The sequence below is a fragment of the Podarcis filfolensis genome, assembly GCF_964270895.1.
Source record: "Podarcis filfolensis genome assembly, chromosome: 18".
NCBI lineage: Eukaryota > Metazoa > Chordata > Lepidosauria > Squamata > Lacertidae > Podarcis > Podarcis filfolensis.
Genome location: NC_139622.1, coordinates 5,826,779 through 5,854,424, shown reverse-complemented (window position 1 = coordinate 5,854,424; position 27,646 = coordinate 5,826,779). Strand labels below are relative to the sequence as shown.

The following is a 27,646-nucleotide window of genomic DNA, read 5'->3' as shown; positions in this document are numbered from 1 at the left end:
TTTGGGACACGATATATGACGAATTCAAGAAAATGTTAAAATACACATTTCCTAAAAAAACAGAATTATTTTTATTGGGTATTTTCACAACAAACATCCCATAGGCTAATAAGAGAGTTTTTTCTTTATGCTACTATGGCTGCTTGGATTCTTGTAGCAAAATATTGGAAGAGTAATGTAATACCGACAAAAGAAGAATGGCATTTAAAGCTATGTGAATATCTGGAATTAGCAAAACTAAGAGAATAAGAAATCATTCAGGAAAAAGAATGGGATGTTTTTTAAAAGATGAAATATATTTCCCATGATTACTCTTTTTGGAGCATAGACTAAATTCCACAGAGTTAAGAGAATGGTCTTTTGTAGAATAAGAACAGACACAGAAATTTTAAGAAATGAGGAATTAGGAACCGTATAGACATAGAAGGAAGTCATTAACAAATCAGGGAATAAAACCAGAGATTAGACATAAATAAGAAAAGTAAGAGTAGCGAGGAGAAATTGATAAGGTGAAGATAAAAGGACTTCTTGATGGAAATATATGTTTATAGTAATGTTGCTGATGGTTTGTATTTCTTAAAAAACTGTATGTGTTTGATAAGATTCTTCATTTAACTTTCTTTCTATTTTTTCTATTTCTCGATATTCTTTCTCTTCTCTTCCCCCTTTCTTTTCTATTTTCTATTTTCTTTTTGTGTAAAGTGTTTCTTTCATTACAGAACAATATTTTTGATTTGTGTATTTCTTAATGAGTAAATAAGGATCGTAAAAAAAAATACATCATTTTGTCCTCTGAGTTTAGACATTTCATCATATTCCACCAGTTTCATCAGAAGGGATCAGCTAGAATCAAGGGTGTTTTTCTCCAGCTCTGCACCTGCCGCTTGAGCCATTCAAGACTCCAGAAAGTTTTTGTGATGAAACTTATTCCACTTGGAATAATCAAAATTATAGTCATCTCATCTTCTGAAAGCTCAGGAGATATTTCGGGAGATTGCATGAGCCTTGGAAAGCAACATGACAGTATTAATTGCGCTGTGTCTGGGAAAGAAAAAGTTGGTGCAGAGAATATTTCCTGTGTTGGAGACAGACTGAGTCAAGATGCAGAGCTGGCGAAAGAGGGGTGTGCCTGCCTTGGGCTTCCTAGCTCCGAAGGTAGAGTTGAAAACCACCCAGATTGGGAAAGCCCGGGCAGTCTGGCCTTGCAAGAGTCTTTGGGTTCTTCTGCTTTGCCTCCTTGGCAGGTAAGAGGAGGAGGAGGCAGAGCCAGAATGAGATGCCTGCTCCTTCTGTTGCAGCTTCTGCTGCTCATGATGCCCTTTGGAGTCTGCGGGAACCACAAGGCGAAATGCCCCTTGAATCTGGTCAGGGATGAAATGGATGCTCGCAATTACTACCGGCCTGGACACTTTCTCATCAGTGGGATCATCTCTCCAAAACGCTTATATAAGGAAACTCCGTATGTCTTTTCTCAGACACCCTTCGCCAGGGCTGAAGAGTATGTACTTCACAGTTTCACGGTCCTTCTAGTGGTTCCTATTTATCAAGGAAAGAGCGCCTTTCTCAGGGCTGGGGAGCCAAGGCTGTCCTCATGTTGCAGGTCTACCCTGCCCTGACCATTGGTCTTGCTGGCTGGGCTGATGGGAGCTGGGGGGTCCACTAAAAGATTCCACACAAACCTCTCCCATTTCCTTGTTCTCTGGGTCTTCCTTAGTGAAACACTCTCCTACCTTTGATTCTGTGTTGCTTTTAGTAGAATGCAAGGATGCCAGTGAATCTGGTCAGGAGTCAAAAGGATGCACTGAATTTCCCCACCTGCAGAATGCCCTGAAACTCAGGCAATTTCCCAGGCTCAACGGTTTCATTCAATATTATTCCATTTCGACAATTCAGAAACTGTCGTTAGGGAATGCTACAGTTTTACAAATGGAATTTAAGATCCTCTGGGTGACGTTTGGTGGCTGAAGAGCAGAAAAGATGTACTTTAATTGAAATGATGAATAAAATAATATGAATCAGGAGACTTCCTTATTCGTGGAGTCAGGTCTCTAAAATGTGAAAAGGAATTATTCCTTTTTTCACATACACAAATGGCCTCATTTCTAAGTAGTGAGATGTTTGATATTTCTTCACGTGGAATCCATAGGTGCCTGTTTCCTATCCCAGAGGGAGGCATGAAACTCAAGCAATTTCCAAGATGCCAAAATTACTTTATGTTTATTCTATTTGGATCATTTGTGAACAACCTTAGCCCAGATCTCTTGACACAAGACCACAGGAGACCTACAGCCCACCATGGGCTACATTAAAGGTTTCCTCCTCCAGTCCCAGCACTTTTTCCTTTCTGTCACTGTCTTTTTAAAAATAATCAGAAGCGTTTTAAGAAACTCTTGAAAATGGGTGGATTTTTATGGGTGGAACGATATGCTTCAAATAAAATGATTATATAAAAGAATACAGACCAGGGGGTGTCCTCATTGGTGGAGTCACCAAAATTATAGGTTTTACCAAACACTCAAACCTGCAAGCCACCAGGCCTCATTTCTAAGTAAAAGGGGACTGAGGTATTTGGTGCTTCCCCTCCTTCAATAAAATTGTCTCTTATCTACCTATAGTCTAGCCCCTTGCAAGAAGCCAAAGACCAATGCAGGAAAAGCAGCCCTTGCAGCAACTTCCCAGTATAGCACACATTTTGAGGGGCGCCTTCATTTCTTACTCATAGAACCACTATATAATAGAATCATAGATTGCAGAGATGGAAGGAACCCGAAGGAATCTCACCTGAAGCATCCATGACACATGGTCACCTTCGGAGGGAGTCTCTTCCACTGTTGAACAGCTCTGTGTGCTGTTTGCATCAAAGCTCCGGTCATGGAGCAGAGATTTCCAAATTTTTGTTCTATGCTAGACAGGAAAAGGTTTGATGTTAATGTAAAAGGATAAATAAATACTAATCTTTGTGGATCATATAATGCTTCCTCCCTCCCATTCATATGAATATCAGTTTCACTCTTTTTAAAGGATTCATTTGTTGCAGGGAGTCAACTAGGTTCTTCTGGCACATGTTGTCTTTCCCGCTCACCATCCAAGAGATCAACCAGGATCGCAGGCTCTTACCCAACATCACCCTGGGCTACAACATCTATGAGAACTATTGCGATGCAAGGATGACTTCGGACGCCATGCTAGAGCTGCTTGCAGGCAGTGGATGCAATATTCCCAATTATCACTGTGGAGAACAGAATCACCTGCTGGCTGTTCTTGAAGGAGGCAATACTGTCATCTCAAGAATGATTTCAGCCTTGTCAGGCATCTACAAAATCCCACAGGTAAGTAGTGGGAGAGCATGGAGGGAAAGAGAATTTCAACTGCGTAAAATACTATTAAGCAGGGATATTTTTCAAAATGGGAAAATCCTGAGCTATGGATCCAACATCCCTTATTCAAAACTGAGCCTTCACCAACTTGACACCTCCAGATGTTTCAGACTAAAACTCCCATCAGCCTCAGCCAGCAGAGATTTAGATATCAGGCATTTCAGATGAGTAAATATCTGTTATGCTGAAAGTAAAATAAATTGCTGATCTTTTGCTTTCCTTGCTAGATCAGTTATGGCTTCACTGCCCAGGTTCTCGAAGGTAAAACCCTGTTTCCTTTTGTCTACCGGATGACTCCCAAAGAGGAAAGTCAGTACCAGGGGATTGTTGAATTGCTCCTGCATTTTGGATGGACGTGGATTGGCCTCTTCACTCCAGACAATGACAGTGGAGAAAGATTTGTGACTGCTGTGAAACCTCTGATGCTCAGCAAAGGGATCTGCATTGCTTTCTCAAAAATTATACTAGAAAATGATATAGATCAATCTATCAGGCCTGGGGAACCTTTTTTCCTATGGAGACAAGTTGGGGTATTTGTTTCCTATATAACCAATGCACTGAGTATCATAATACTCATGGAAATACATGAGTACATGGTAATACATGAGAAGGAAATAGGGGCGAAAGTCTGGATCACAACAGCTTTGCTAGAAATCAGAATTGGCTATTACCTCCCTCCAGATATATTCCAGCACCTCCATGGTTCTCTGTCCTTTGCAATTCAGACTGGAATAAGGAGCAGCAAAGGTGACAAATTGCAGACCAATCTTCTGGATTATTTGAATCAAGCATTTCTGTGTTCATATTCAAAGCATCTCTTGGCCGTGAAAGGCAGGGTAAGATGCAGAGAGGAGGAGAAACTGCAGCCATTGCTCCAAGGGGAGCGTGAGAGAGCCCTATCTCTAGACAGCTATGGCACTTACATCAATGTTCAAGCTGTGGCTCAGGCCTTGCATGCTTCGCTTTCATCTAGATCCCAGAGGAGGCTGATGGTGGAGGAAGGAGAGCAATGGGGACCCCAAAGGCTACAGCCGTGGCAGGTATTTCCTTCCCCTTTTTGCAAACTGCAATTCCCTCAGATGCTGATCTTGAGTGGGGATAGACCTGTAAAATATCATAGTTACTATTAGTACTAGTAATAGTAGCATACCGCCCAACATTTCTCTGTTGAAAATAGAGACGGCCCATGCCATAACGATAATTTTACTGTAGATACCCAGGGCTTTTCTTCTGGGGCTTGGGACTCAGAAATTCATACTAAAATATTAAACATATTAAAATTTCCAATACAGAATTGGACGGCTTGCGGGTTGGATAACTCCACATCCGCCAACATTTCTCCAATGAAAATAGGGACATTATAAGGAAAAGTGGGAAATTCCGGGATCAAATGAAAAACTGTCTCTAATTCAGGGACATCCCTGGAAAATTGGAGCACTTGCAGGGTCTGTAGTAATAAAAATGGCTGAATAGGAATTCCAGTCTACATGAGATACACGCAGCCCCAAATCAGAAGAGGTTGAAGTGAGTAGGACTGAGATATCCATCTTGGCTTCAAGCTTTCTCAGTGCTGCTGCTTTCCCCTGTCATTCCAGCTTCACCCTTTCTTGAGAGAAATCCGGTGTCTGAATACTTCCAGAGGCAGGCTGTGCTTGGATGAGAACTGGGAGCTCCCAGGAGACTTCGATATTATCAACTGGGTGATCTCTCCCAATAAGTCTCGTGTCGTTGTGCAAATTGGGAATATATGGAGAGAGACATCTGCTAGCATAAAGTTCACCATTAACCCAGAAGCCATTGAGTGGCCCAAGAAATTCAACAAGGTACGGGGAATCACAGAGAGGGGAGGCTAGGGGATCCTGAATATGTTTTTCCTTGAACAACTGCTGCAAAATGAGTATATTGGGTTGATCAATGATGTATTGACCGTCCAATAACAGCTGCAACCGCCACTCCTTCTTTCCACAGCAGCTGAGATAGGAGGGAAATTTGGGATGCTCAGAGAAAAGATAGAGCCCAGAGGTCCTCAGAGAAGACATCATCTATTACCGAGCCGGGCAGAGAATTTAAAAATTCTGGACAGAATCTTTGACAGAAAGGACTACGTAGATAAGAAGAAAGGGGAAAACACCTAGGGAAAAGGGAAAATACCTAGTAAAAGTGAACTATTGGGTTTTCATACATGCAGAAGGATGGAAAGTAATTTATTTTAGAAATTATAATTACTAATTACTAAGCAAACCCTATTGTAATATAAGGTTAATGTTAAGGAATGGCACATGAACTAGAAATAACTAGGGAAATACATCAGCAAAACGAGGAAACCTTGCATGCCTCAAGAACAGAGTGAGGGAAACCAATATTTCGAAAAGTCATATTAAATGTGTCTTAATTAGCGGTTGAGAGATTATCAGAATCCTGAAATTTGGGGAACTCACATTTCAGACTCCATTGCCATATTCTTTGAAGATTTATTAAGCAGGGAAGCAGGTAAACGGAGAAGAGGAAAGAGAGTTTTGTGGCGCAAACCTCAGTTGTACTGAACGAATTATGAAGAACAAGATATTCTGGTCACCCCAATGGTCAGTGGGGGGTTGAAAGGACCCTGATGAGGGGTCAAAGACTGCAGTCCAGAGATCCGTTTGAATTCACTCTATGTGTGAATTAAGGTAAAGGTAACGAGACCCTGATCATTAGGTCCAGTCGTGGCCGACTCTGGGGTTGCGGTGCTCATCTCTCTTTAATGGCCGAGGGAGCCGGCGTACAGCTTCTGGGTCATGTGGGCAGCATGACTAAGCCGCTTCGGGCGAACCAGAGCAGCGCACGGAAACGCCGTTTACCTTCCTGCTGGAGCGGTACCTATTTATCTACTTGCACATCTATCCCAATAAGTCTCGTGACCTTGTGAAAATTGGGAATATAAGGAGAGAGACGTCTGCTGGCATAAAGTTCACCATTAACCCAGAAGCCATTGAGTGGAACAAGAAATTCAATAAGGTAGGGTAAATCACAAAGGGAAAAGGCTAGGATATGCTTATTATGTTTTTCTTTAAACAACTGCTGAAAAATGACCATATCAGGTTGACCAATGGTGTCTTGACTGTCAAGAACAGCTGCAACCACCATTCCTTCTTTCCACAGCAGTTTAGATAGGAGGGGAATTTGGGGTGCTCAAAAAAAGGATAGAGCCCAGAGGTACTCAGAGAAGAGGCCATCTATTTCCAAGCCAGACTGAGAATTTAAGAATTCTGGACAGAATCTTTAACCCAATGGACTACGTAGATAAGAAGAAAAGGGAAAGCACCTAGTAAAAGTGAACTATTGGGCTTTCATACAAGCAGAAGGATGGAAAGTAATCTATTTTAGAAATGATAATTACTGCTTTATTGTGGATATTTTAAATTTATGGAGTAAGCTCACTTGTAGATGTTGCAAATGTTAAACTATTGGGAAGTCGTTGAAATAAGGTTTAAGAAAAAGAGGTTATGAAATTATACGTGTTTATATGTTTGTTTGTTTATGTATTGTCAGTTGTATTGTGTCTTAATATATGTTGGAAAATTAATAAAAAATTATATAAAAAAATAAAAAATAAATAAACTATTGTATGTGCAGAAATTGAGAAGTGCACAGCTGTTGTTGAAGGATGAGAAGTTAAAAAAAAAAAAACCCTATTGTAATGTAAGGTTAATGTTAAGAAATGACATTTAAAATAAAAATAACTAGGGAAATACATCAGCAACAAGAGGAAACCTTGCTTGCCTCAAAAACAGAGTGAGGGAAACCAATATTTGGAAAAGTCATATTAAATTTGTCTTTATTAGTGGTTGAGAGATTATCAGAATCCTGAACTTTGGGGAAATCTCATTTCGGACTCCATTGCCATTTTCTTTGAAGATTTATTAAGCAGGGAAGCAGGTAAACGGAGAAGAGGAATCAGAGTTCTGTGGTGCAAACCTCAGTTGTCCTGAACGAATTATGAAGAACAAGATATTCTGGTCACCCCAATGGTCAGTGGGGGGTTGAAAGGACCCTGAAGAGGGGGTCAAAGGCTGCATTCCAGAGATCCGTTTAAACTCACTCTATGAGTGAATTACATACCCACAAATACTCCTAACTGTTCCTCTTTGTTGCACCTTCTTGTCTTCCTGGTTAGGCCATACCTCGTTCCAGGTGTACAGAGAGATGTCGACCTGGCTATGCCAAGGTGGTTCTAGAAGGAAAGCCCATTTGCTGCTATGCTTGTGCTGGGTGTGCGGAAGGGACCTTCTCCGCCCAGGAAGGTGGGTGACGCCAAGGGGGAAGGAATTCCTGGAGAGAGTAAACACAGGGCAGAAATCCAGTCTCACCCACTTTTTGTGAGATTTCTGCAGACATTGGGGAATGTGGATTCTTCCTCGACATCCATAGGATTAATCAACTTTATTACATCCAGGAAGGGAGTTGAAAGGAATGATCATAAGGAAGAAATCTCTGGGGTTGAAAGTGGGCAGCTGTGAGAGGAATGCCCACAAACATTCCTTGTTTTATTTTTTATACCAAGTCACACCAAAAAGGAAATCATTTTGACAGTTATAAAAAATAATGCACAGGTGATGCAAATCAGCAATTTTTTAATAGCAAAAGCACAATAAAAAATAAACAATACTTCATATGAAAATTATTACAATATAATCAATGGACTGTTTTGATCGCACTACTATGAACATTGCATGGAAGCAACAGAAAACTGCATTTCAAATGTCAAGTTAAAGAGCTGTTTCTTCAGGATTAGGCAGGACCAAACAATGCAGTTAACAGAAGTGCAGTGCTCATAGCTACTCAGTTTATCCTACATCACAATTTTGCTTTACCTATTTTAACATTCTTATTTCATGAGGTCCACCACAGAGTTTTTCAAAACGTAAAAGAGCACAGATCATTAGGGATGTAACTGATGCTGCAGCCACTATTTTTCCACTTCCTCAGATGCAGAACATTGCACCAAATGCTCAGAAGATCAGTATCCAAACAAGGACAGAGATCAATGTGTCCCCAAGATTACCACCTTCCTGACTTATGAAGAATATCTGGGAATGGTTTTAGCTTCCGTTGCCCTCTTCTTGTCCTTAACAGCAGGCATTGTGTTGGGAATCTTCATTAAATACAAGGAAACTCCCATAGTCAAAGCCAACAACCGGGACCTCTCCTACATCCTCCTCGTCTCCCTCCTGCTTTCCTTTTGGTCCTCCTTCCTCTTCATCGGGCGCCCAAGGAAAGAGACCTGCCTTCTCCGACAAACGGCCTTCAGCATCATCTTCTCAGTTGCTGTTTCTTCTGTCTTGGCAAAGACCATCACGGTGGTGCTGGCCTTCCTGGCCACAAAGCCTGGGAACAGGGTGAGGAGATGGCTGGGCAAGAGTCTGGCCAACTCCATTGTCATCTCCTGTTCTGGGGGGCAAGTTCTCATCTGCACCATCTGGCTGGGCTCTTCTCCCCCATTCCCAGAGTCCGACATGCACTCCCAGGTGGAAGAGATCATCCTGCAATGCAACGAAGGGTCTGTGGCCATGTTTTACGTTGCCCTCGGCTACCTGGGCTTCTTGGCTGCCACCTGCTTCACGGTGGCTTTCCTAGCCAGGAAGCTGCCTGGCTCCTTCAACGAAGCCAAGCTGATCACCTTCAGCATGCTGGTCTTCTGCAGTGTTTGGGTCTCTTTTGTGCCCACCTACCTGAGCACCAAGGGCAAGTACATGGTGGCCGTGCAGATCTTCTCTATGTTGGCCTCCAGTGCTGGGCTTCTGGGCTGCATCTTCCTTCCCAAGTGCTACATTATTGTGCTGAGGCCTGATCTGAACACAAAGGAGCACCTGACAACCAGAAATTAAGGGGACATCCAATTCTTAAAACATTCCATGTTCCTGATGTCCAGAAGTGCATAAAGGAAACACACTTGCTCATCCATGTTGCTCCTTCTCCACCTCTGAAAGAGATTGTGTTCATTCTTAGCCCAGGTTTTAGGAATTCCTCTTGACATGAACCGTAAGATGGGAGGAAATGTTTTGCTACTTTGCTTTGCCAATGACTACAATGAGTCCTGATCTACTGCCCTTAGTTTGTAAAGTTTTATCATTTAATCGTTTTTTGCTTTGAGAAGTTATATTTATCTCACAACAAGATAGGCTGGAGGGAGAGAGGAGTTAGGTCTTTGAGTGTGATACCTTTGTCCTAACTACCTATTAACCATATCAATTCTGATATTCAACAATAGTTTCTAGTTATGTCATTTCTATTTATTGAATTTTCTCCATTTTCTACATGTATGCTGTATCATTCACAAGCACACTTCATCTCATTTTGTTCTCCTAAGCTTTGTATATCAATAAACTGAGAAATTCATTTAAGACATCTTCCGTAGTCTGTTGGTTTAATTTCTGTATTGTGTAAGCTCTGCTCTCTGTTCCAAAAAGTGGCAACTGACCTTAGCCAAGCCTTGACTGGAGTCCAATGGATTTTATTGCACTGGCCTGGATATGACACATTGTGCACTGATGTTGAGTGGATCACCAGATTACAAGTGAGCCAGCAACAAGTTTAGCATTGGACGGAATCAATGAGACGACGCCAGATAGTTGTATTCCCTGCCTGCCAAACCTTTTAAGAGGAGGCATCTTATGCTCAGTCAGGAAGGAAGAGAGAGAGGCCTCCTTCTCCAACTCAGATTCCTCCCATTCAGGTCCCCATTATAGAGCAAAACCAAGATCTGATGGGCAAGTGAAAATATTTGCCAGAAAAGCCACTGACGAAGCATTTATATTAATTAGTCAAGATTGCATCGTACTTAAACTTTCATCACTTCAATTGGTGGAAACTCTCATTCTTATTACGATTCAACTTGTAGCATTCCAATGAAGGGTGCTATATAAATTTAAGCTGGGAGGAGCCTCTACTAATATTAATAAGTAATAAAATATGAATTTGGGGGGAGGGGAATACATTACATTAGTGTCCAGTCATTGCATTTCTATAGGATTTTTCATTTCAATCAATCAAATCTTTATTACAGTAGTAGACCAGCATCAGTAGAGTGGGGCACAATCATTTTCAGTCTGTAAAACGTTTTGGAAAGCAAAAAAGTATTTAACACAAAGTATATAAAAAAGTCTAAAAGACGCTAAAAGAAGGGTTTAGGAGCATTAAACGGATGTGGAAGAGCATAAAAGGTTAGTATATAAAGACTATGGCCACCAATTTACAGAGCACTCTGGTATGAGTGTTCATTAAATCTAGCCTAATAATAGTAATGAAAAGGTGTTGCAATGGAGGAGTGCAGGGAAAAGAAAACTCCTGGCACTCATTTTTTCTTGCTACAGAATTAAAAGATTTCTTCGCTTTTCTCCTTCTTTTTCTCTTGGGTGGTGTGTTCAGCGGTCACCCTCAGGGGAAACAGGTCCACCCACCCCCCCACCCCCCGTTAGAGGAAATGGACTGATCAGAACCTGCCTGTGACATTGGCTCAGAATCCCAACCTCACCTTGCAGTTGAGGCCAACAGCTGACTTGAGCAGCAGCCGTTGAGTGCATCATCCGCAAAAGAACTGGAATAAACTGTGGCCTGATTAACGTCTGGGAAAATGGTGAGGGGACCAACAGGAAACTGCTAAGGGAGTTTTGAGTCCTTTTATTCTGTTGCAGTTGCAGAGAAAGGAGGGTGGGCGGTTGGGGCCGCCCCAGGTGTCATCACCGAGGGGGGTGGCAAAAGGACAAAAAGCCGAGTTTAAAATAAAAATAAAAATTGGGCTCACCAAACCTTTTAGTTGAGTCAAAAAACGCGGCTGGCACTGGGCGCCACACCGTGGGGGCTGGCACTTACCGGGGGGGGGGGTGCTGCAGAGTGCCTGATCTACGCATCTCTCCTGGGAGTGATGTGGTGGCTTGGGCCCCTGCAGGCTGGGTGCTGCCTGAAACGGCAGTGTGGGGCTTGTGTCTGCCCCCTGCCTCTTCCTCAGCCGCCCTACAGCTGAGGGGGAGGCAGCAGAGAGGCTCCAGGCAGCGCCCCCGCCCGCAGGACCCCCGCGTTGAACCGGACATCCAAGCGGCTGGCTATGCCGCTGTTCTGTTGTTTGAATTATGGGTGCCTTGAGAGTTAATGTGCTGTGCTTGCTGCCCCACTCGTCCTGATGGGCCAGCCCCCCATGGCGCCAGGGCTATAGGGCTTCCCTGGCTAGCGACTCAATGTGGGCAGGAGAGTTTGCCTTCTGGGTTCCTGTCTCATTTTGGGCTGCTCTCTTTCTCCCCACCGCCACCTCTGGGGTCCTGTCTCTGCTAGCAGTCAGCCACCGAGGAGGACATTCTCAATGACAAGGAGGACGAAGGAAAAGGCGAGGAGGAGACCGCAAGACGGCTGTAGGAATTTATGCACCGAATGAGGGGAAATCTGAATTCTTCAAGAAGTTGCATGAGACTTTGTTGGACTATCTGGACTATAATTTAATTTTGATGGGAGACATGAATGGAGTAGTATCTACAAATATGGACAAAGCACAAAGACAGGTACTTACTAAGGATGGAAGACTACCAAAAACTTTTTTTGAAATGACTGACAATATGGACCTGATTGACATTTGGAGAACAAAGAATCCTCTTGAAAGAGAGGGAACTTTCTTTTCTGAAGCCAAAATGACATGGACCAGAATCGACCAAATTTGGGTTACTAGAGGAATGGCATCAAAGATAAAGAAAGTGGAAATCTGCCCAAAAACTTGCTCCGACCACAACGCAGTAAGAATGGAGATGAAGCAAATAACAACTGGCTCCTTCAGATGGAGGATGAATGACACTTTATTTAGAGATGAAGAAGTGTATAAAAAGGCCCCAAAAACATTGAGAGACTATTTTGAAATAAACATGAACACCAATGTTGAAAAAATGGGTGCCTTGAGTTTTAATGTTTGGTTGCGCTTTTTAATTGCTCGTTTTCTGCATCTTTTCCTTGCAGGTTCCAAGTATGTCCCCATTTAGCAGCGTTTCCTCCCTGTCCTCTGTGTCCTCCCTGGACTCACTTTGGGACTCGCTCAATGAGGTACGTAGCAGACAGAGCAGAAGGGAAGCCAGGCCACCTTCTGGACGGTTGTGAGCAAGGGGGCAAACAGACAGGAGGCTGCTAAGGGCAGGCTGTACTTGCTGCCCCACTCGTCCTGATGAACCAGCCCCCCATGGCGCCAGGGCTGTAGGGCTTCCCTGGCTAGCGACTCAATGTGGGCAGGAGCGTTTGCCTTCTGGGTTCCTGTCTCATTTTGGGCTGCTCTCTTTCTCCCCTCTCCCCACCACCACCTCTGGGGTCCTGTCTCTGCCAACCTCCGAGTATGACGAATTCGATGAAAAGGGGGCTAGCAAGGAGGACAAAGGCAAAGGCGAAGACGAGGAGACCCCGAGACCACATCTGGATCTCCTCAATCCTAGGTGGCCTTGGCCTAAGCAGTGATTGGCAGAAGGGGAGGGGGGGCATATCAACCGCAGAATGAAACTGTTGTTTCAGTTATGGGTGCCTTGAGTTTTAATGTTTGGTTGCGTTTTTTAATTGCTCGTCTTTTGCATCTTTTCCTTGCAGGTTCCAAGTATGTCCCCATTTAGCAGTGTTTCCTCCCTGTCATCCGTGTCCTCCATGGACTCACTTTGGGACTCCCTCAATGAGGTACGTAGCAGACAGAGCCAGTGGCGTAGCGTCGGTTGTCAGTACCCGGGGCAAGGCAAGTAATTTGCGCCCCCTAACCCGTGGATTTGCGCCCCCTAACCCGTGGATTTGCACCCCCTAACCCATGGATTTGCCCTAACCCCAGATGTTGCGCCCGGTGCGGCCCGCCCCCCGCACCCCCCACGCTACGCCACTGGACAGAGCAGGAGGGAAGCCCTGCTGAGCTGGGCAACCCTGAGGCTGGGGAGGAGGAGGAGGAGGAGGCTGGCCGGCCAGCCAGGCCACCTTCTGGACCAGTCTTGAGCAAGGGGGCAGACAGGCAGGGGGCTGCTGGGGGCAAATGGGCTTGCTGCCCCACTTGTCCTGATGGACCAGCCCCCCCCCCCATGGTGCCAAGGCTGTAGGACTTCGCTGGCTAGTGACTCTATGTGGGTTCCTGTCTCATTTTGGGCTGCTCTCTTTCTCCCCTCTCCCCACCACCACCTCTGGGGTCCTGTCTCTGCCAGCAGTCAGCCTCTGAAGTGGCTATCAAGGAGGAAGAGAGCCACAAAAACAACCAGGGGGCCCCCCAGAGGAGGACGGGGAGGACAAGGAGACCCTTGATTTGTCGTGCCCCCCACCTGGAGAACACCTGGAGGCAAGCCTAATCGAGGTCAGACGAAACATACACTCATTAATGACATATGAAAAGCTTCCCTGAACAAGGCTGCCTTCAGATGTCTTCTAAAAGTCAGATATCGACTCAATGTGGGCAGGGGAGTTTGCCTTCTGGGTTCCTGCCTGTCTCATTCTGGGCTGCTCTCTTTCTCCCCTCTCTCCACCACCACTGCCACCACTTCTGGGCTGGTTCCTCCATCCTATCCGGGCCAACAGTCATCCTCTGAGGATGAAATATCCCATGACAAAGTGACAGAGGAGGAGGGAAGCCAGAGCGGCCAGAGAGACCCTTGTAGTGTCAGGTCCTGTTTCCTATAATTGAAATTTACCCGTTTTCCAATGTATAGCTGAATAAATAAATCTGAAGGTGTCTTTTGTTAGGTTTCGCTTATTAGCTTTATTGATAAATTATGCTTTATTAGGGTTGATTTTATTTCCCTCACATCCTTCTTCCCAGCATGCATTGCTGCCCCTTCTCACAAACAAGGATCCAGTTTCCTATAATTGAAATTTACCCGTTTTCCAATGTATAACTGAATAAATAAATCTGAAGGTGTCTTTTGTTAGGTTTCACTTATTAGCTTTATTGATAAATTATGCTTTATTAGGGTTGATTTCATTTCCCTCACATCCTTCTTCCCAGCATGCATTGCTGCCCCTTCTCACAAACAAGGATCCAGTTTCCTATAATTGAAATTTACCCGTTTTCCAATGTATAACTGAATAAATAAATCCCAAATTGTCTTTTGTTAGGTTTCACTTATTAGCTTTATGGATAAACTATCCTTTATTAGTTTCATTTCATTTCCATCACATCCAGCATGCTTTGCTACCCCATCTTCTCACAAGTATCCTGTTTCCTATTTTATTTTTCACTAGACATATTTGGATTCTTCCATTTAGACTTGAAGGAGGGGCAGCATTTGGAAATCCCTGTGAATGATTATAACAACAAGAGATTCAGATTACGTTTATATGTCAAATCCTTCATAGGGGTGGCAGGTCCCGGTGAAACATAGCTTCATTTGGTGGTATTCACAACCTTTTTTTTTGTATTCTCTTTGTATCAGGTCAGTTCTGTTGGAACATCCAATTCATTGTGTAGTCTCTTGAGAATGTATTTTATGCTATGAACCCCTTAAACTAGACGACTTGGTGCATTTTTTTTCTTTTTGGTTATTTTATATTTCTTACTGGAATGTTATTTTAACTTTACAATTTATATATATAAAGCTCAACATCAAATAAAACAAAGATCATGGCCACTGGTCCCATCACCTCCTGGCAAATAGAAGGGGAAGAAATGGAGGCAGTGAGAGATTTTACTTTCTTGGGCTCCATGATCACTGCAGATGGTGAGAGCAGCCACGAAATTAAAAGACGCCTGCTTCTTGGGAGAAAAAGCAATGACAAACCTAGACAGCATTTTAAAAAGTAGAGACATCACCTTGCCGACAAAGGTCCGTATAGTTAAAGCTATGGTTTTCCCAGTAGTGATGTATGGAAGTGAGAGCTGGACCATCAAGAAGGCTGATTGCCGAAGAATGGATGCTTTTGAATTCTGGTGCTGGAGGAGACTCTTGAGAGTCCCATGGACTGCAAGAAGATCAAACCTCTCCATTTTGAAGGAAATCAGCCCTGAGTGCTCACTGGTAGGACAGATCCTGAAGCTGAGACTCCAATACTTTGGCCACCTCATGAGAAGAGAAGACTCCCTGGAAAAGACCCTGATGCTGGGAAAGATGGAGGGCCGAAGGAGAAGGGGACGACAGAGGACGAGATGGTGGGACAGTGTTCTCGAAGCTACCAACATGAGTTTGACCAAACTGCGGGAGGCAGTGGAAGACAGGAGGGCCTGGCGTGCTCTGGTCCAGGGGGTCACGAAGAGTCGGACACGACTGAACAACAACAACAAAACCAATAGCAAGAGATTCAGATGACGTTAGGGATTGAGTTTAATCAGTCAGGTACCAATCAGAACAATGTGAATGGTCAGAAATAACGTCCACACATGAAAATATTTCCATGGAGTTTTGCACAATTGCCTGCTCTCCTCCCCATCTGCCTGGCAGCTCACAAATAGGGCTCATCTTTCGAAAGTTCCCATTTCCGTGGCGCAGGGCCAGGTTTCACTGGCTTTCTCTCCATTGGTGCAATAGAAGATTCTGAGCTGGAGGGGAAGAGAAACAGGAGATGGTTACATTTCCAAATCCTCAAAGAATACAAGAATGTAGGGGGGACCCCTGAAAAATAACTGAAAAATAAAACTATTTTTAAATTGATTTCATATTAGTTTTGAATACAGAATGTTAAGTTTACTCAATAAGGCTTCCAGCTTTGGTGGAAAGATTAATAATAATAATAATAATAATAATAATAATAATAATAAATTTTATTTATACCCCGCCCTCCCTGATCAGAGCCGGGCTCAGGGCGGCTAACACCAGTAAAAATACAATAAAAACATAATAGGGGGAAAAACCGCATTTAAAATACAGGTTAAAATGCAATTTAAGCAGAGCAAACTTTAGCACTGCTGGATCAAAGCAATACTGAGGCATTTGAGCCAAGCCCACTCAGAGGGCAGATACTGTATGGTGTGAAGATCTAAAGAAAAATATTAAAGGTTAGAGCTCTTTCCATTTGGAGTTTTCTAGTATGGGAGAGAGCAGGAAAACAAAGGGATGAGGATGACTAGAGATTCACAAAGTTATACATGAAGTGGAAAAAGACACATTTCTCTCTCTGTCATACTTACAGGTTCAGGGTGTTCGTATTAATTTTAAAGGCTCGGAATAATTTGGGTGCCAGATCCCTCAAGGAGCAAATCCCTTATACCCCCTGCCTGGTCACAGGTTGTCAGAGGAGTCACTCTGAATGGTTCCCCATGGCTCAGATCCACCAGGAGCTACATGTTTAGTATTGTGGGTACAGTTTTATGGAACTTCCTTCCAGTTGACAGGCCCTCCTAAATGTCTGGTGCTTGCTACACACCTTTTCTTTATTACCGCAGGCATTTCAGTTGATATTTTATTGTATAGTTTTAACTGGTTGTTTTTTGTTTTGTTTTGGTATTAGAACCATTCAGTAGAATCGCAGAATTGTACGGTTTGAAGGATCCCCCAAAGGTCGTCCAATTCAACCCCCTGCAATGCAGGAATAGCACGTAAACAATTCCAAACCTCTGCTTAAAAAACTCCAAGGAAGGAGAGTCCCAAAATTAGTAACCCCATTAATTTAAATGATTCTACTCTGTTACTAGGGATGCGGGTGGCGCTGTGGGTTAAACCACAGAGCCTAGGATTTGCCGATCAGAAGGTCGGCGGTTCGAATCCTCACAACGGGGTGAGCTCCCGTTGCTCGGTCCCTGCTCCTGCCAACCTAGCAGTTCAAAAGCACATCAAGTGCAAGTAGATAAATAGGAAACAAGTTTCCTTCCTCCGGCGGGAAGGTAAACGGCATTTCCGTGCTCTGCTCTGGTTCGCCAGAAGCGGCTTAGTCCTGCTGGCCACATGACCCAGAAGCTGTACGCCGTCTCCCTCGGCCAATAAAGCGAGATGAGCGCTGCAACCCCAGAGTCGGTCACGACTGGACCCAATGGTCAGGGGTCCCTTTACCTTTACTTACTCTGTTACTGAATGTGGGAAATTTAAAACGTGGTCAAAAACCAACAATTCATGTCTTGCCAGACAGGCACATGATAGGAACTGAAGTCTGCAGAGTTTTCCACCAAAATACTTCATTAAATTGGATACATCCCAGGCTGACCAAAGAGTTTTAATTCATTGACAGCTCAAAATAAAACTAAAGGAGTCATTGGGATGAAGCTGTGCCAGCTGTCTGTCTACAATTTTACCTTGTCTGCCCCAGTCTGCCCCACTCACCCAGTAGGTGAGTGTTTTCTGCAGGCTCTTAAATCAAATAACAGCTGGACTTGGCCCCATTTAGCTTCTAAGATTGCTAGGCTGAAGTGGGTGTAGACCAAAAGGAAGACAAAACCTACCTGGCATGCTGCTGCCCTGGAGCCAACCTTTTCTGAGCTGACACAAGGACAATGGGAGGGAAAGTCTCCCGGCGTCCATCACGGGTGCAGTAGTAATTGTTTGCAAATTTATGGCTGGGGCCGACAGGGAGGCGTGGAGGTGGCTGAGTCCTAAAGAACAAGACGTTTAAGAAGGTCAAACAATGGAAGGGGGAAATCTAAGAGGTTTAGTTCAGTTATCTGACAAGTCATTAGCAAAGAACAGGACTGATCGCCCATAAATTGAAAGTATCTAAAGGGCTGAGCTCAAATGACATTTTTTCCCATAATATGGCATGATTTTATTTGTTACACAGATATTGAGGCACATGACCACTCAAGCGCCATCGGCATATGCAAATGTCTGGCTTGTTTTAAGACGATATAGAGCCTTTATTCACTGTAATAATGGAACTCACAGGTGGAGGGTGCGAATCCTCCCACCCAGCCTGGAAGCTCATTGGGTTGTTCACTCACTCTCTGCCTGGCCTACTTCACAGGGTTGCTGCGAGGATAGAATGAGGAGGAAAACTACCTATATGACCTTGAGCTCCTTGCAGGAAAGGTGGGATATAATGTACAAAATAAATATTATTCATCAATAAATTTACTCAGTACTCTAAATTCCTTCTCCATTATTTGATTTATATCCCACCCTTCCACATGAAGGAGCCCTGGACAGCAGTAATAAAACATGTTAGTTAAAAAAAACAAAAAACCATTATCTAAGGGTTATTGGGAAGAGTGTCTTTCAGCCTCAAATGTCTGGGCAAACAGAAACATTTTAGGATTTCATAATAATAATAATAATAATAATAATAATTTATTATTTGTACCCCGCCCATCTGGCTGGGTTTCCCCAGCCACTCTGGGCGGCTTCCATAGAAACCAAAAATACACTAAAATATCACAGATTAAAAACTTCCCTGAACAGGGCTGCCTTAAGATGTCTTCTGAATGTCAGGTAGTTATTTATCGCTTTGACATCTGATGGGAGGGCGTTCCACAGGGCAGGCGCCACTACCGAGAAGGCCCTCTGCCTGGTTCCCTGTAGCTTTGCTTCTCGCAATGAGGGAACCGCCAGAAGGCCCTCGGCGCTGGACCTCAGCATCCGGGCAGAACGATGGGGGTGGAGACGCTCCTTCAGGTATACTGGGCCGAGGCCGTTTAGGGCTTTAAAGGTCAACACCAGCACTTTGAATTGTGCTCGGAAACGTACTGGGAGCCAATGTAGGTCTTTCAAGACCAGTGTTATGTGGTCTCGGCGGCCGCCCCCAGTCACCAGTCTAGCTGCCGCATTCTGGATTAGTTGTAGTTTCCGAGTCACCTTCAAAGGTAGCCCCACGTAGAGCGCATTGCAGTAGTCCAAGCGGGAGATAACCAGAGCATGCACCACTCTGGCGAGACAGTCCGCGGGCAGGTAGGGTCTCAGCCTGCGTACCAGATGGAGTTGGTAGACAGCTGCCCTGGACACAGAATTGACCTGCGCCTCCATGGACAGCTGTGAGTCCAAAATGACTCCCAGGCTGCGCACCTGGTCCTTCAGAATTGTAGAGTTGGAAGGGACCACAAAGGTCATTTCACTGTCCAACCCTCTGCAATGGAAGAATCTTTTTGCCCGCCGTAGGGCTCAAACCCATGACTTTGAGATGGAAAGTCTCGCGCTCTGCAGACTGAGCTGTCCCAGCTCCGACTTTCTCCTGAAAGTCCCTCAGGTGTGCTGTTCAAAACTTGTTTCCTTGGGGGAGAGAGGCCTGCGGCTGAGATCTGAACCCAGGGCTTTGGTTCCCTTCCAGGGGAAGGCAGCAAAGGAACCCCTCCCGCACTTGACACACACACACCCTTACCTCTTGGCAATCTCTGTGTAACGAAGCTGAAGTTTCGCTTGGAGATCTCGCTGTTAAAAAAAAGAGAGAAGGACAAAACAGGGCAAGGCTCAAGTCAAGTGTGCCACCTGGAGAGCAGCCTATGTTTTCTTAAAAACTAAACTGCAACAAGAACTGGCAAGAAGAATACCTGTCGCTTGGCATCAATCTGAAACCAAGTTAATACAGTGGTACCTCAGTTTTCGAACGCAATCCATTCCAGAAGACCGTCTGACTTCCGAAAAGTGTTCGAAAACGGAAGCAATTACTTCTGGGTATCTGGCATTCGAAAACCGAAACGTTCAGTTTCTGAGATGCTCAAAAACCACTGTAATAGCATTTCAATGAGCAGAAATCATATTACTTGACCAAAAAATGGAAAGATGCAGAAGTCCCAGTAAAGGAAGAATGGATACAAAAATTTGCGGAATATGCAGAAATGGCGAAACTTAGCGGAAGTATAACAATTTTTTTAAATAAAAGAATGGAAATGGTTTATTGAATATTTACAGATGAATTCTAAATACAGTAGATAAAAACATTGTCAGGATTATTGTAATAATCTGCAGTTTTATAAGAGTATATATTTAAAGAAGATGAATAAATGAGCAAATTAAGTTAATTTGGATATGCAGGAGATATTAAAAACAAATTTAAGGAACGGCAGAAAGAGGGGGAAGGAAGTCGAGTTTTGAAATGTCAAAATGATTGTAAAATTAGTGAAATGCATAAACTTGAAAAGAATGAATGAATTAATGAATAAAGCATTTCAATGGGCCTGCTTTAGGTTTCATTGCAAGCAAGGCAATGAATGAAAAGTCACAGGCACAACATGCATCTAAAGCATATTTAGAGTATGTGGCTTTGAATTGCAGTTAAAACAACTAAACTTAATCCCATTTAAAGCACATGATTCTCCCCCCCCCCACCTCCTGGGAACTGTAGTTTTGAGGGTGTTGGGAATTCTAGTTCTGTGGGGGATCCTATTGTTTTGCAGAAGAAGCCATATGCTTTAAACGGAACTAAGTTTGATGAATTGATTGGATTGCCATATAACTGCCTTTAAAAATATATACATTTAGGGGGTCTCCCCAGGAGCAGGACTACAACCCTTATGATCCCTTGTGCAGAAAGGGGACAGGGCTAGGCCAGTGTTTCCCAACCTTGTGCCTCCAGCTGTTTTTGGACTACAATTCCCATCATCCCTTGCCACTGGTCTTGCTAGTCAGGGATGATGGGAGTTGTAGTTCAAAAACAGCTGGAGGCACAAGGTTGGGAAACACTGGGCTAGGCTATCCGATAGGAATACGTGAAGGGGGGGAAACCTAAATCCACCTGGCAGAATTTCCTGCCACCGTTGCCAGGGGGATCCTTTAGAGCAGCAGTTCTCAACTTGTGGGTCCCCAGATGTTGTTGGACTACAACTCCCATCATCCCTGAGCTCTGGTCTTGTTAGCTAGGGATGATGGGAGTTGTAGTCCAACAACATCTGGGGACCCACAGGTTGAGAAAGGCTGCTTTAGCGCAGGCATAGGCAAACCCGGCCCTCCAGATGTTTTGGGACTACAACTCCCATGATCCCTAGCTAGCAGGACCAGTGGTCAGGGATGATGGGAATTGTAGTCCCGAACATCTGGAGGGCCGGGGTTTGCCCTATGGCTGCGTTAGAGTCTGCCTGCCGGTTCCCAGCCCGGTTCGGTTCTTACCCCGGCCGCAAAGTTGCGGATCTTCTGGATGAGGCGGGTGGCCGACGCCATTTTGGCCTGTGTTGTCAAGGGCACAGGAGCCGCGGGGCACCTCGGGAAAACGACGATTCGGAAAGTCTCTTCGGGGCTTCCGTAGTTATGTGTAGTGCCGCGTGGCACGCCGGGAGGAAGGGAGTCCCGGGCGGCAGGAAGCAGGTCGCGCAGTGCACCCTGGGAGTGGTGAGGGAAACGCTGTGAGGAAAGGCCAGCCGTCTCTCTCTTTCTCCCTTCCTCTCTCTCTCCATTAAGTCTAAACGGAAGAATCCAAATCCGTCTAGAGAAAAATAGAGTTATAGGAAACAGGATAACGTACTTTTTTTGTGAGAAGGGTGTAGCAAAGCATGCTGGGAAGAAGGACGTGAGGGACCGAGTGTGCATTTGTGGAAATAAATGAAACCCAATAGAGGATAATTTATTAATAAAGTTATAAAGTGAACTCTAACCAAAGACAACGTGTGATTTATTTACTGAGAAACGAGTAAATTTCACATTCAACAGAAACCCCTCAGCGCGGGGCATGCCGGGAAGCGACTGTCGACCTGACGGACCTCGCTGTGCATGCTGGGAAGCAGCCCCCCTTTGGACTACAACTCCCGCCATCCACGAGCACTGACAGCGCCGGCGGAGGCTGACGGGAGTTGAAGTCTTTACGTCACACGCCCCTTCCCGGAGCTGGTAGGCGTGGCCACGTCGCCCTCCGAGGGTATATAAAGGCCCGTCCCGGGGCACGTGACCCTTTCCGCCTGCCGCCTTCGCCTCCGCCATGGACACGAGCCGCGTGCAGCCCATCAAGCTGGCCCGAGTCACCAAAGTGCTGGGCCGGACGGGCTCGCAGGGGCAGTGCACCCAGGTAAGCCCGGGAGAGGGGTGGGGGTGGACAAGGCCTCCTGCTCCTCCACTTCCGGGGGGGGGTTTGCACTCTGCACGCCCTCAGAGGCTAACCACCCCCTTCCTCCTCCTCTCCTCTCCTCTCGGTGCCCGATTCTGGGCTTCTTGAAGGCGAAGGAGGGGCCTCGGCGACATCACCAGGGGGTTGGACTAGATTATCCTGGGGGGGGGAGGAATTTGCACTCTGCACGCCCTCAGAGGCTAACCACCCCTTCCTCCTCCTCTCCTCTCGGTGCCTGAGTCTCGGTGCCTGAGTCTCGGTGCCAGAGGGTTGGACTTTATGATTCTCGGGGGGGGGGGGGATTGTACTCTGCACGCCCTCAGAGGCTAACCACCCCTTCTTCCTCCTCCCGTCTCGGTGACGCCACCAGAGGGTTGAACTAGATTATCCTTGGGGGGGATTTGCACTCTGCACGCCCTCAGAGGCTAACCACCCCCTTCTTCCTTGTCTCCTCTCGGTGCCCGATTCTGGGCCTCTTCAAGGCGAAGAAGGGGCCTCGGCGACCCCACCAGAGGGTTGGACTTTATGATTCTCGGGGGGGGGGATTTGTACTCTGCACGCCCTCAGAGGCTAACCACCCCCTTCCTCTCATCTCAGTGCCTGAGTGTGGGCCTCTTCAAGGCGAAGGAGGGGCCTCGGCGACATCGCCAGAGGGTTGGACTAGATTATCCTGGGGGGGGAATTTGCACTCTGCACGCCCTCAGAGGCTAACCACCCCTTCTTCCTCCTCCCGTCTCGGTGACGCCACCAGAGGGTTGAACTAGATTATCCTTGGGGGGGATTTGCACTCTGCACACCCTCAGAGGCTAACCACCCCCTTCTTCCTCCTCTCGTCTCGGTGCCTGAGTCTGGGCCTCTTCAAGGCGAAGAGGGGCCTTGGCGACACCACCAGAGGGTTGGGCTAGATGATCCTTCGGGGGGTTTCACTCTGCACGCCCTCAGAGGCTAACCACCCCCTTCTTCCTCCTCTCGTCTCAGTGTCTGAGTCTGGGCCTCTTCAAGGCGAAGAAGGGCCTTGGCGACACCACCAGATGATCCTCTGGGGGTCCCTTCCCACTCTGCAACTCTTTGGGTAGAAGTATTTTCGTAAAAAGTTTCCAGGAACGAAAGCCTTAGAAGAGCCTTACTCCTTTCTCAAATTTTAAATGCGGTTGCACAGGAGGAGCGCAAACCTCAAAGTGCAATCGAGAGAAAAGTTTGCAGCCCTACTCAAAATACTACTAATAATAAATTATTATTTCTACCCCGCCCATCTGGCTGGGTTTCCCCAGACACTCTGGATGGCTCCCAATAGAGTATTAACAACATAAGACATCAAACATTAAAAGCTTCCCTAAACCGATTAATGCCACCTTGACTTTCCTAGAAGCATCTGGGTAGGTTTGTAAACCTCCCTGTGACTGCTTTTTGTTATTATTATTATTTATTAAATGTGTGCATACTGCCCTGAGATCTTCATTTGTAGATCTCAGGGCAGTTCACAACCTAAAAATTCATTTAAAAATGAACAAAAGAAAGCCAATAACCCCCCCCTTCAAATGTGAGGAGTCGTTACGAAAATAGGTTGCCCTCACTTGCAGAATGGCTAGTGTGGTGCCCGCAAATACTAAACAGCTCCTAACACCTTGCTCCTTGGATGAAGTGCAGTGTATAAATTAAAATAAATAATGACAATTAAGCGGTGTAAAAATGCAATAAACTTAGCAACACTAGGATCTTTTGCAGGTGACATTCACGGCAGGGCTGGGTAGCTCTCTAATGAGGATGATGTAGTCCTGCAATAGAAAGGAAAATGTACCGTATTTTTCGCTCTATAAGACGCACCTAGTTTTTGAAGGAGGGAAAAAAGGAAAAAAATATTCGGAATCTCAGAAGCCAGAACAGCAAGAGGGATCGCTGCGCAGTGAAAGCAGCAATCCCTCTTGCTGTTCTGGCTTCTGGGATAGCTGCGCAGCCTGCATTCGCTCCATAAGACGCACACACATTTCCCCTTACTTTTTAGGAGGGAAAAAGTGAGTCTTATAGAGCAAAAAATACAGTATTCTGTGCATCCTCAGGGGAACCCTGCCATAAATATTTGAAGCCTTGCTTTCAAAACAGGTTCAGTTTTTGGTTGCCTGTTGTTCACCCCAGCTCCTCTGCCTTGGTTCCATTTCATCCTACTAATGCCTCACTCTCCTTCGTAGGTCCGTGTGGAATTCATGGATGACACCAGCCGTTCGATTATCCGCAACGTGAAAGGCCCAGTCCGGGAAGGGGATGTGCTCACGCTGTTGGAGTCTGAACGCGAGGCCCGGCGGTTGCGCTGAGCTGTAGCCAAGTGAGTCTTTCTTCTAATTACCCATCCCCTCTCGAGCAGAGCGCAGTTCAGCCTTGCTCAACCCTGACATCTTTCAGATTATCGTTTAATCTCCTTCCCCGGGTGTTTGAAAAAAGCAGTGCATGAAATACAGTAAAAGCAGCTGAAGGCAATACTGGTGGGAGCGAAAGCAGCAGATACATGTAAAATCCACGGGGAGGACAGGAGGAGAATGTTCTGTTGTGCAAGGAGAAATATATTATCTAATAATAATTTATTATTTCTATACCACCCATTTGGCTGGGTTTCCCCAGCCACTCTGAGTGACTTTCAACAGAACATTAAAAACAGAATAAAACTTCAAACATTAAAAACTTCCCTAAACAGAGCTGCCTTCAGATGTCTTCTAAAAGTCAGGTAGTTGTTTATTCCCTTGACATCTGGGCGGGCGCCACCACCGAGAAGGCCCTCTGCCTGGTTCCCTGTAACCTCACTTCTCGCAGTGAGGGAACTGCCAGAAGGCCCTCAGAGCTGGACCTCGGTGTTTGTGTTGATGCTTCTTTGACTACAACCCAGTGGTTGCATCCATCTGAGTTGCACTGGAATTAGACCCACTGAAATTAAGGAGTCTCTGAATAGGAGTAACATTGGATAGAATCCACTACAGCACTCATGACAGAGACCTATTCACCCAGCTGGGAAAAGCCCTTGGGAACAAAAATGTCTTCAGTTGTTCTCCAGAGAACATAGAAGAAGAGTTTGGATTTGATATCCCGCTTTCTCACTACCCGAAGGAGTCTCAAAGCGGCTAACATTCTCCTTTCCCTTCCTCCCCCACAACAAACACTCTGTGAGGTGAGTGGGGCTGAGAGACTTCAGAGAAGTGTGACTAGCCCAAGGTCACCCAGCAGCTGCAGGTGGAGGAGCGGGGAAGCAAACCCGGTTCACCAGATTACAAGTCTGCCGCTCTTAACCACTACACCACACTGGCTCAACAGGAATGCTATTTCATAGGAAGGTCCGCCAAATTAAAAGCCTTGCTCCGAGTTAACGTGGAGTGGGCCTCAGATCTTTGGAACTTGCAGGAAAAGGATGCTTTTTAAATCCCAACTCCCATACTTTGGTCCATTGAACCTATCATCAATTACGGGTGCTAACATTCTAGTTTCAGTCTGCTTTCCTGGCCAGGATTTTGGCAGGTCTTCCCTTTCTATCCACCTAGCCTTAAACAAAACCTTTTTAAGAATCCTCCTGGAGCATCCTCATGCCTGCAGTTGTCTGATCAATATTTGGTGGTCCATAGGCATGCTGAAAGATTGAAACTGGGATGTTGGTTCTCTTCACCTAGGATGAGTTTAAACAACCTAGCAACTAGCTTTGAATTATTGCAGTTCGCTAGAAAATATTCCCTGGGCGTAAGGAAAAACCTTTGCGTTCAGACTTGCTCAGAACCTCAGTTGCCCCCCAAATGGAAAACCTTGCATGATATGCAACTTTTGCTTTGGAGTAAAAATAATAACTCGCAAATTGTGTTTTGTCAAAGGCTTGGAGGACCCAGTGCTGTTTGATGGAATTTTATCTTATCTGCAACCAATACAGACACACAGGACTACCTCTCCACAATACAGAGTGAAAATTGGTTTTCCTAATGGTTTTGAAGGAATTCAGCAACATAATATCATTGGAAGATCACGGGGTGGTTCACAACATAAAAATACAAAATAGGAGCACAAAATACATAATAAAACAAAAACAAACCAATAACACTCCCCCCCCAGCACATTTAAAAGGCCATAAAAGGTTCCTATTCTATTGGATGTACTGCACTGCTTTTGTAATTCATTATTTTTATTACATTGTTTTGTTTGACTTTATATTTTATTGTCGATAAATTATTTTATTTTGCAACACTAAAAAGGGGGGGAGGACTTAAACAGAAAGTACAAAAACAAATACAAAACAAATAATGAACTTCTAACCACCTTTCAGAAAAAGGAAAAAAATGACTGACTTGACTTTAAATGTGCTCGGAATTCCAATTCCTGTTCACCCCCGCCACCAGTTGGGGGAGTCTAGCCCCACTTGCAGGTCCAGATTGTGCAGTGCGGATCATTCCCCTAATCTTTCTGGCACTCTGAAATTCAGCTGCCTGTCGATAGGGTTGAGGCATGCAACTAAATCCTGGTTTGTTTTGTTTTCTAGGTTGGGTCAAAACTCCCATGCGATGTGTTTGTACAAGCCTGGTTGAAGAGTGATGAGCTACCCTCGGTCCTTCCAATAAAATTCCTTTGCCCTCCACCACTTAAACTTGTGTGCAGTGTTTTTAAATTACCATAGCAAAATATTTCGTAATGGTCAAAATAGTTGTATTTTGACCTGCCCCAGGTCAAAATGGCCTGCCCCATTTAAGCCCAATCCCTATTCATTAGGTAAAGGGACCCCTGACCATTAGGTCCAGTCGTGACTGACTCTGGGGTTGCGGCGCTCATCTCGCTTTATTGGCCGAGGGAGCCGGCGTACAGCGTCCGGGTCATGTGGCCAGCAGGACTAAGCCGCTTCTGGCGAACCAGAGCAGCACATGGAAACGCAGTTTACCTTCCCGCCGGAGCGGTACCTATTTATCTGCTTGCACTTTGACGTGCTTTTGAACTGCTAGGTTGGCAGGAGCAGGGACTGAGCAATGGGAGCTCACCCCGTCGCGGGGATTCGAACCGCCAACCTTCTGATTGGCAAGTCCTAGGCTCTGGTTTAACCCACAGCACCACCCGCATCCCTTATCCTTATTCATTACTGCAGTTATATCTGAGGGGCAGGTGGGGCTTATCTACTGGGAAGAAGGAAAACTCTGATCCTAAATTGGCTGCCTTGTGGGATATTTTTTCGGGAAAAGAAAAGGCAGTGCACCCTATACTGGAGACGAGTGACTCCCACAGATGGTTGGGTGGCGCCTTCTGGCAACTCCTGCATCGAAGCCAGCGCCAAACATCTTGCTCTGCTTTCCTCTGGACTGTATCAGCATGGCCACGAGGGGGGTCTTGTTGTCTCAGGACCTCCAGACACGCTGCCCAGGCTTGTGCCCTGGGGGGGGGTCACATCGGTGCTGCTCATACAGTGGTTTCAC

General features: G+C 45.3%; 3 protein-coding genes across 8 annotated transcripts in view; 2 read left to right on the top strand and 1 right to left on the bottom strand.

The window, feature by feature from the left end:
• LOC310753287 (vomeronasal type-2 receptor 26-like) overlaps positions 1–9,760 on the top strand; it is a 48,127-nt gene extending 38,367 nt beyond the window's left edge. For 5 of the 6 annotated variants that reach the window (XM_083594410.1, XM_083594409.1, XM_083594407.1 and 2 more), the window contains 6 exons: positions 803–1,498; positions 3,038–3,329; positions 3,605–4,417; positions 4,973–5,200; positions 7,534–7,660; positions 8,346–9,760. In XM_083594410.1, coding sequence (XP_083450536.1) covers positions 803–1,498; positions 3,038–3,329; positions 3,605–4,417; positions 4,973–5,200; positions 7,534–7,660; positions 8,346–9,244 — 3,055 coding nt within the window. In that variant the 3' untranslated portion in view covers positions 9,245–9,760. The remainder of the gene's footprint in view (positions 1–802; positions 1,499–3,037; positions 3,330–3,604; positions 4,418–4,972; positions 5,201–7,533; positions 7,661–8,345) is intronic. The other variant, XM_083594412.1, reaches the window with a different exon arrangement.
• A 5,883-nt stretch (positions 9,761–15,643) lies between these two features.
• NDUFA7 (NADH:ubiquinone oxidoreductase subunit A7) lies at positions 15,644–21,445 on the bottom strand. Its single transcript, XM_083594917.1, has 4 exons — positions 21,299–21,445; positions 19,575–19,624; positions 17,710–17,859; positions 15,644–15,876 (listed from the first exon to the last, which is right to left on the bottom strand). Exons 1-4 carry the CDS (start codon positions 21,347–21,349, stop codon positions 15,780–15,782), a joined length of 348 nt encoding a protein of 115 aa, XP_083451043.1. The 5' UTR covers positions 21,350–21,445; the 3' UTR covers positions 15,644–15,779.
• Positions 21,446–21,953: 508 nt separating this feature from the next.
• On the top strand, positions 21,954–26,832 carry RPS28 (ribosomal protein S28). Its single transcript, XM_083595014.1, has 3 exons — positions 21,954–22,187; positions 24,413–24,546; positions 26,728–26,832. Exons 1-2 carry the CDS (start codon positions 22,101–22,103, stop codon positions 24,533–24,535), a joined length of 210 nt encoding a protein of 69 aa, XP_083451140.1. The 5' UTR covers positions 21,954–22,100; the 3' UTR covers positions 24,536–24,546; positions 26,728–26,832.
• Positions 26,833–27,646: the final 814 nt, after the last annotated feature.

Excerpts from the sequence above, each read along its gene's own strand:
- NDUFA7 (XM_083594917.1), bottom strand. The coding sequence starts at position 21,349 with ATGGCGTCGGCCACCCGCCTCATCCAGAAGATCCGCAACTTTGCGGCC. Across the intron at positions 17,860-19,574 it reads TACACAGAGATTGCCAAGAG|GACTCAGCCACCTCCACGCC; the intron begins GTAAGGGTGTGT and ends CTTGTTCTTTAG. Across the intron at positions 15,877-17,709 it reads CCAGGGCAGCAGCATGCCAG|CTCAGAATCTTCTATTGCAC; the intron begins GTAGGTTTTGTC and ends CTTCCCCTCCAG.
- RPS28 (XM_083595014.1), top strand. The coding sequence starts at position 22,101 with ATGGACACGAGCCGCGTGCAGCCCATCAAGCTGGCCCGAGTCACCAAA. Across the intron at positions 22,188-24,412 it reads CGCAGGGGCAGTGCACCCAG|GTCCGTGTGGAATTCATGGA; the intron begins GTAAGCCCGGGA and ends TCTCCTTCGTAG.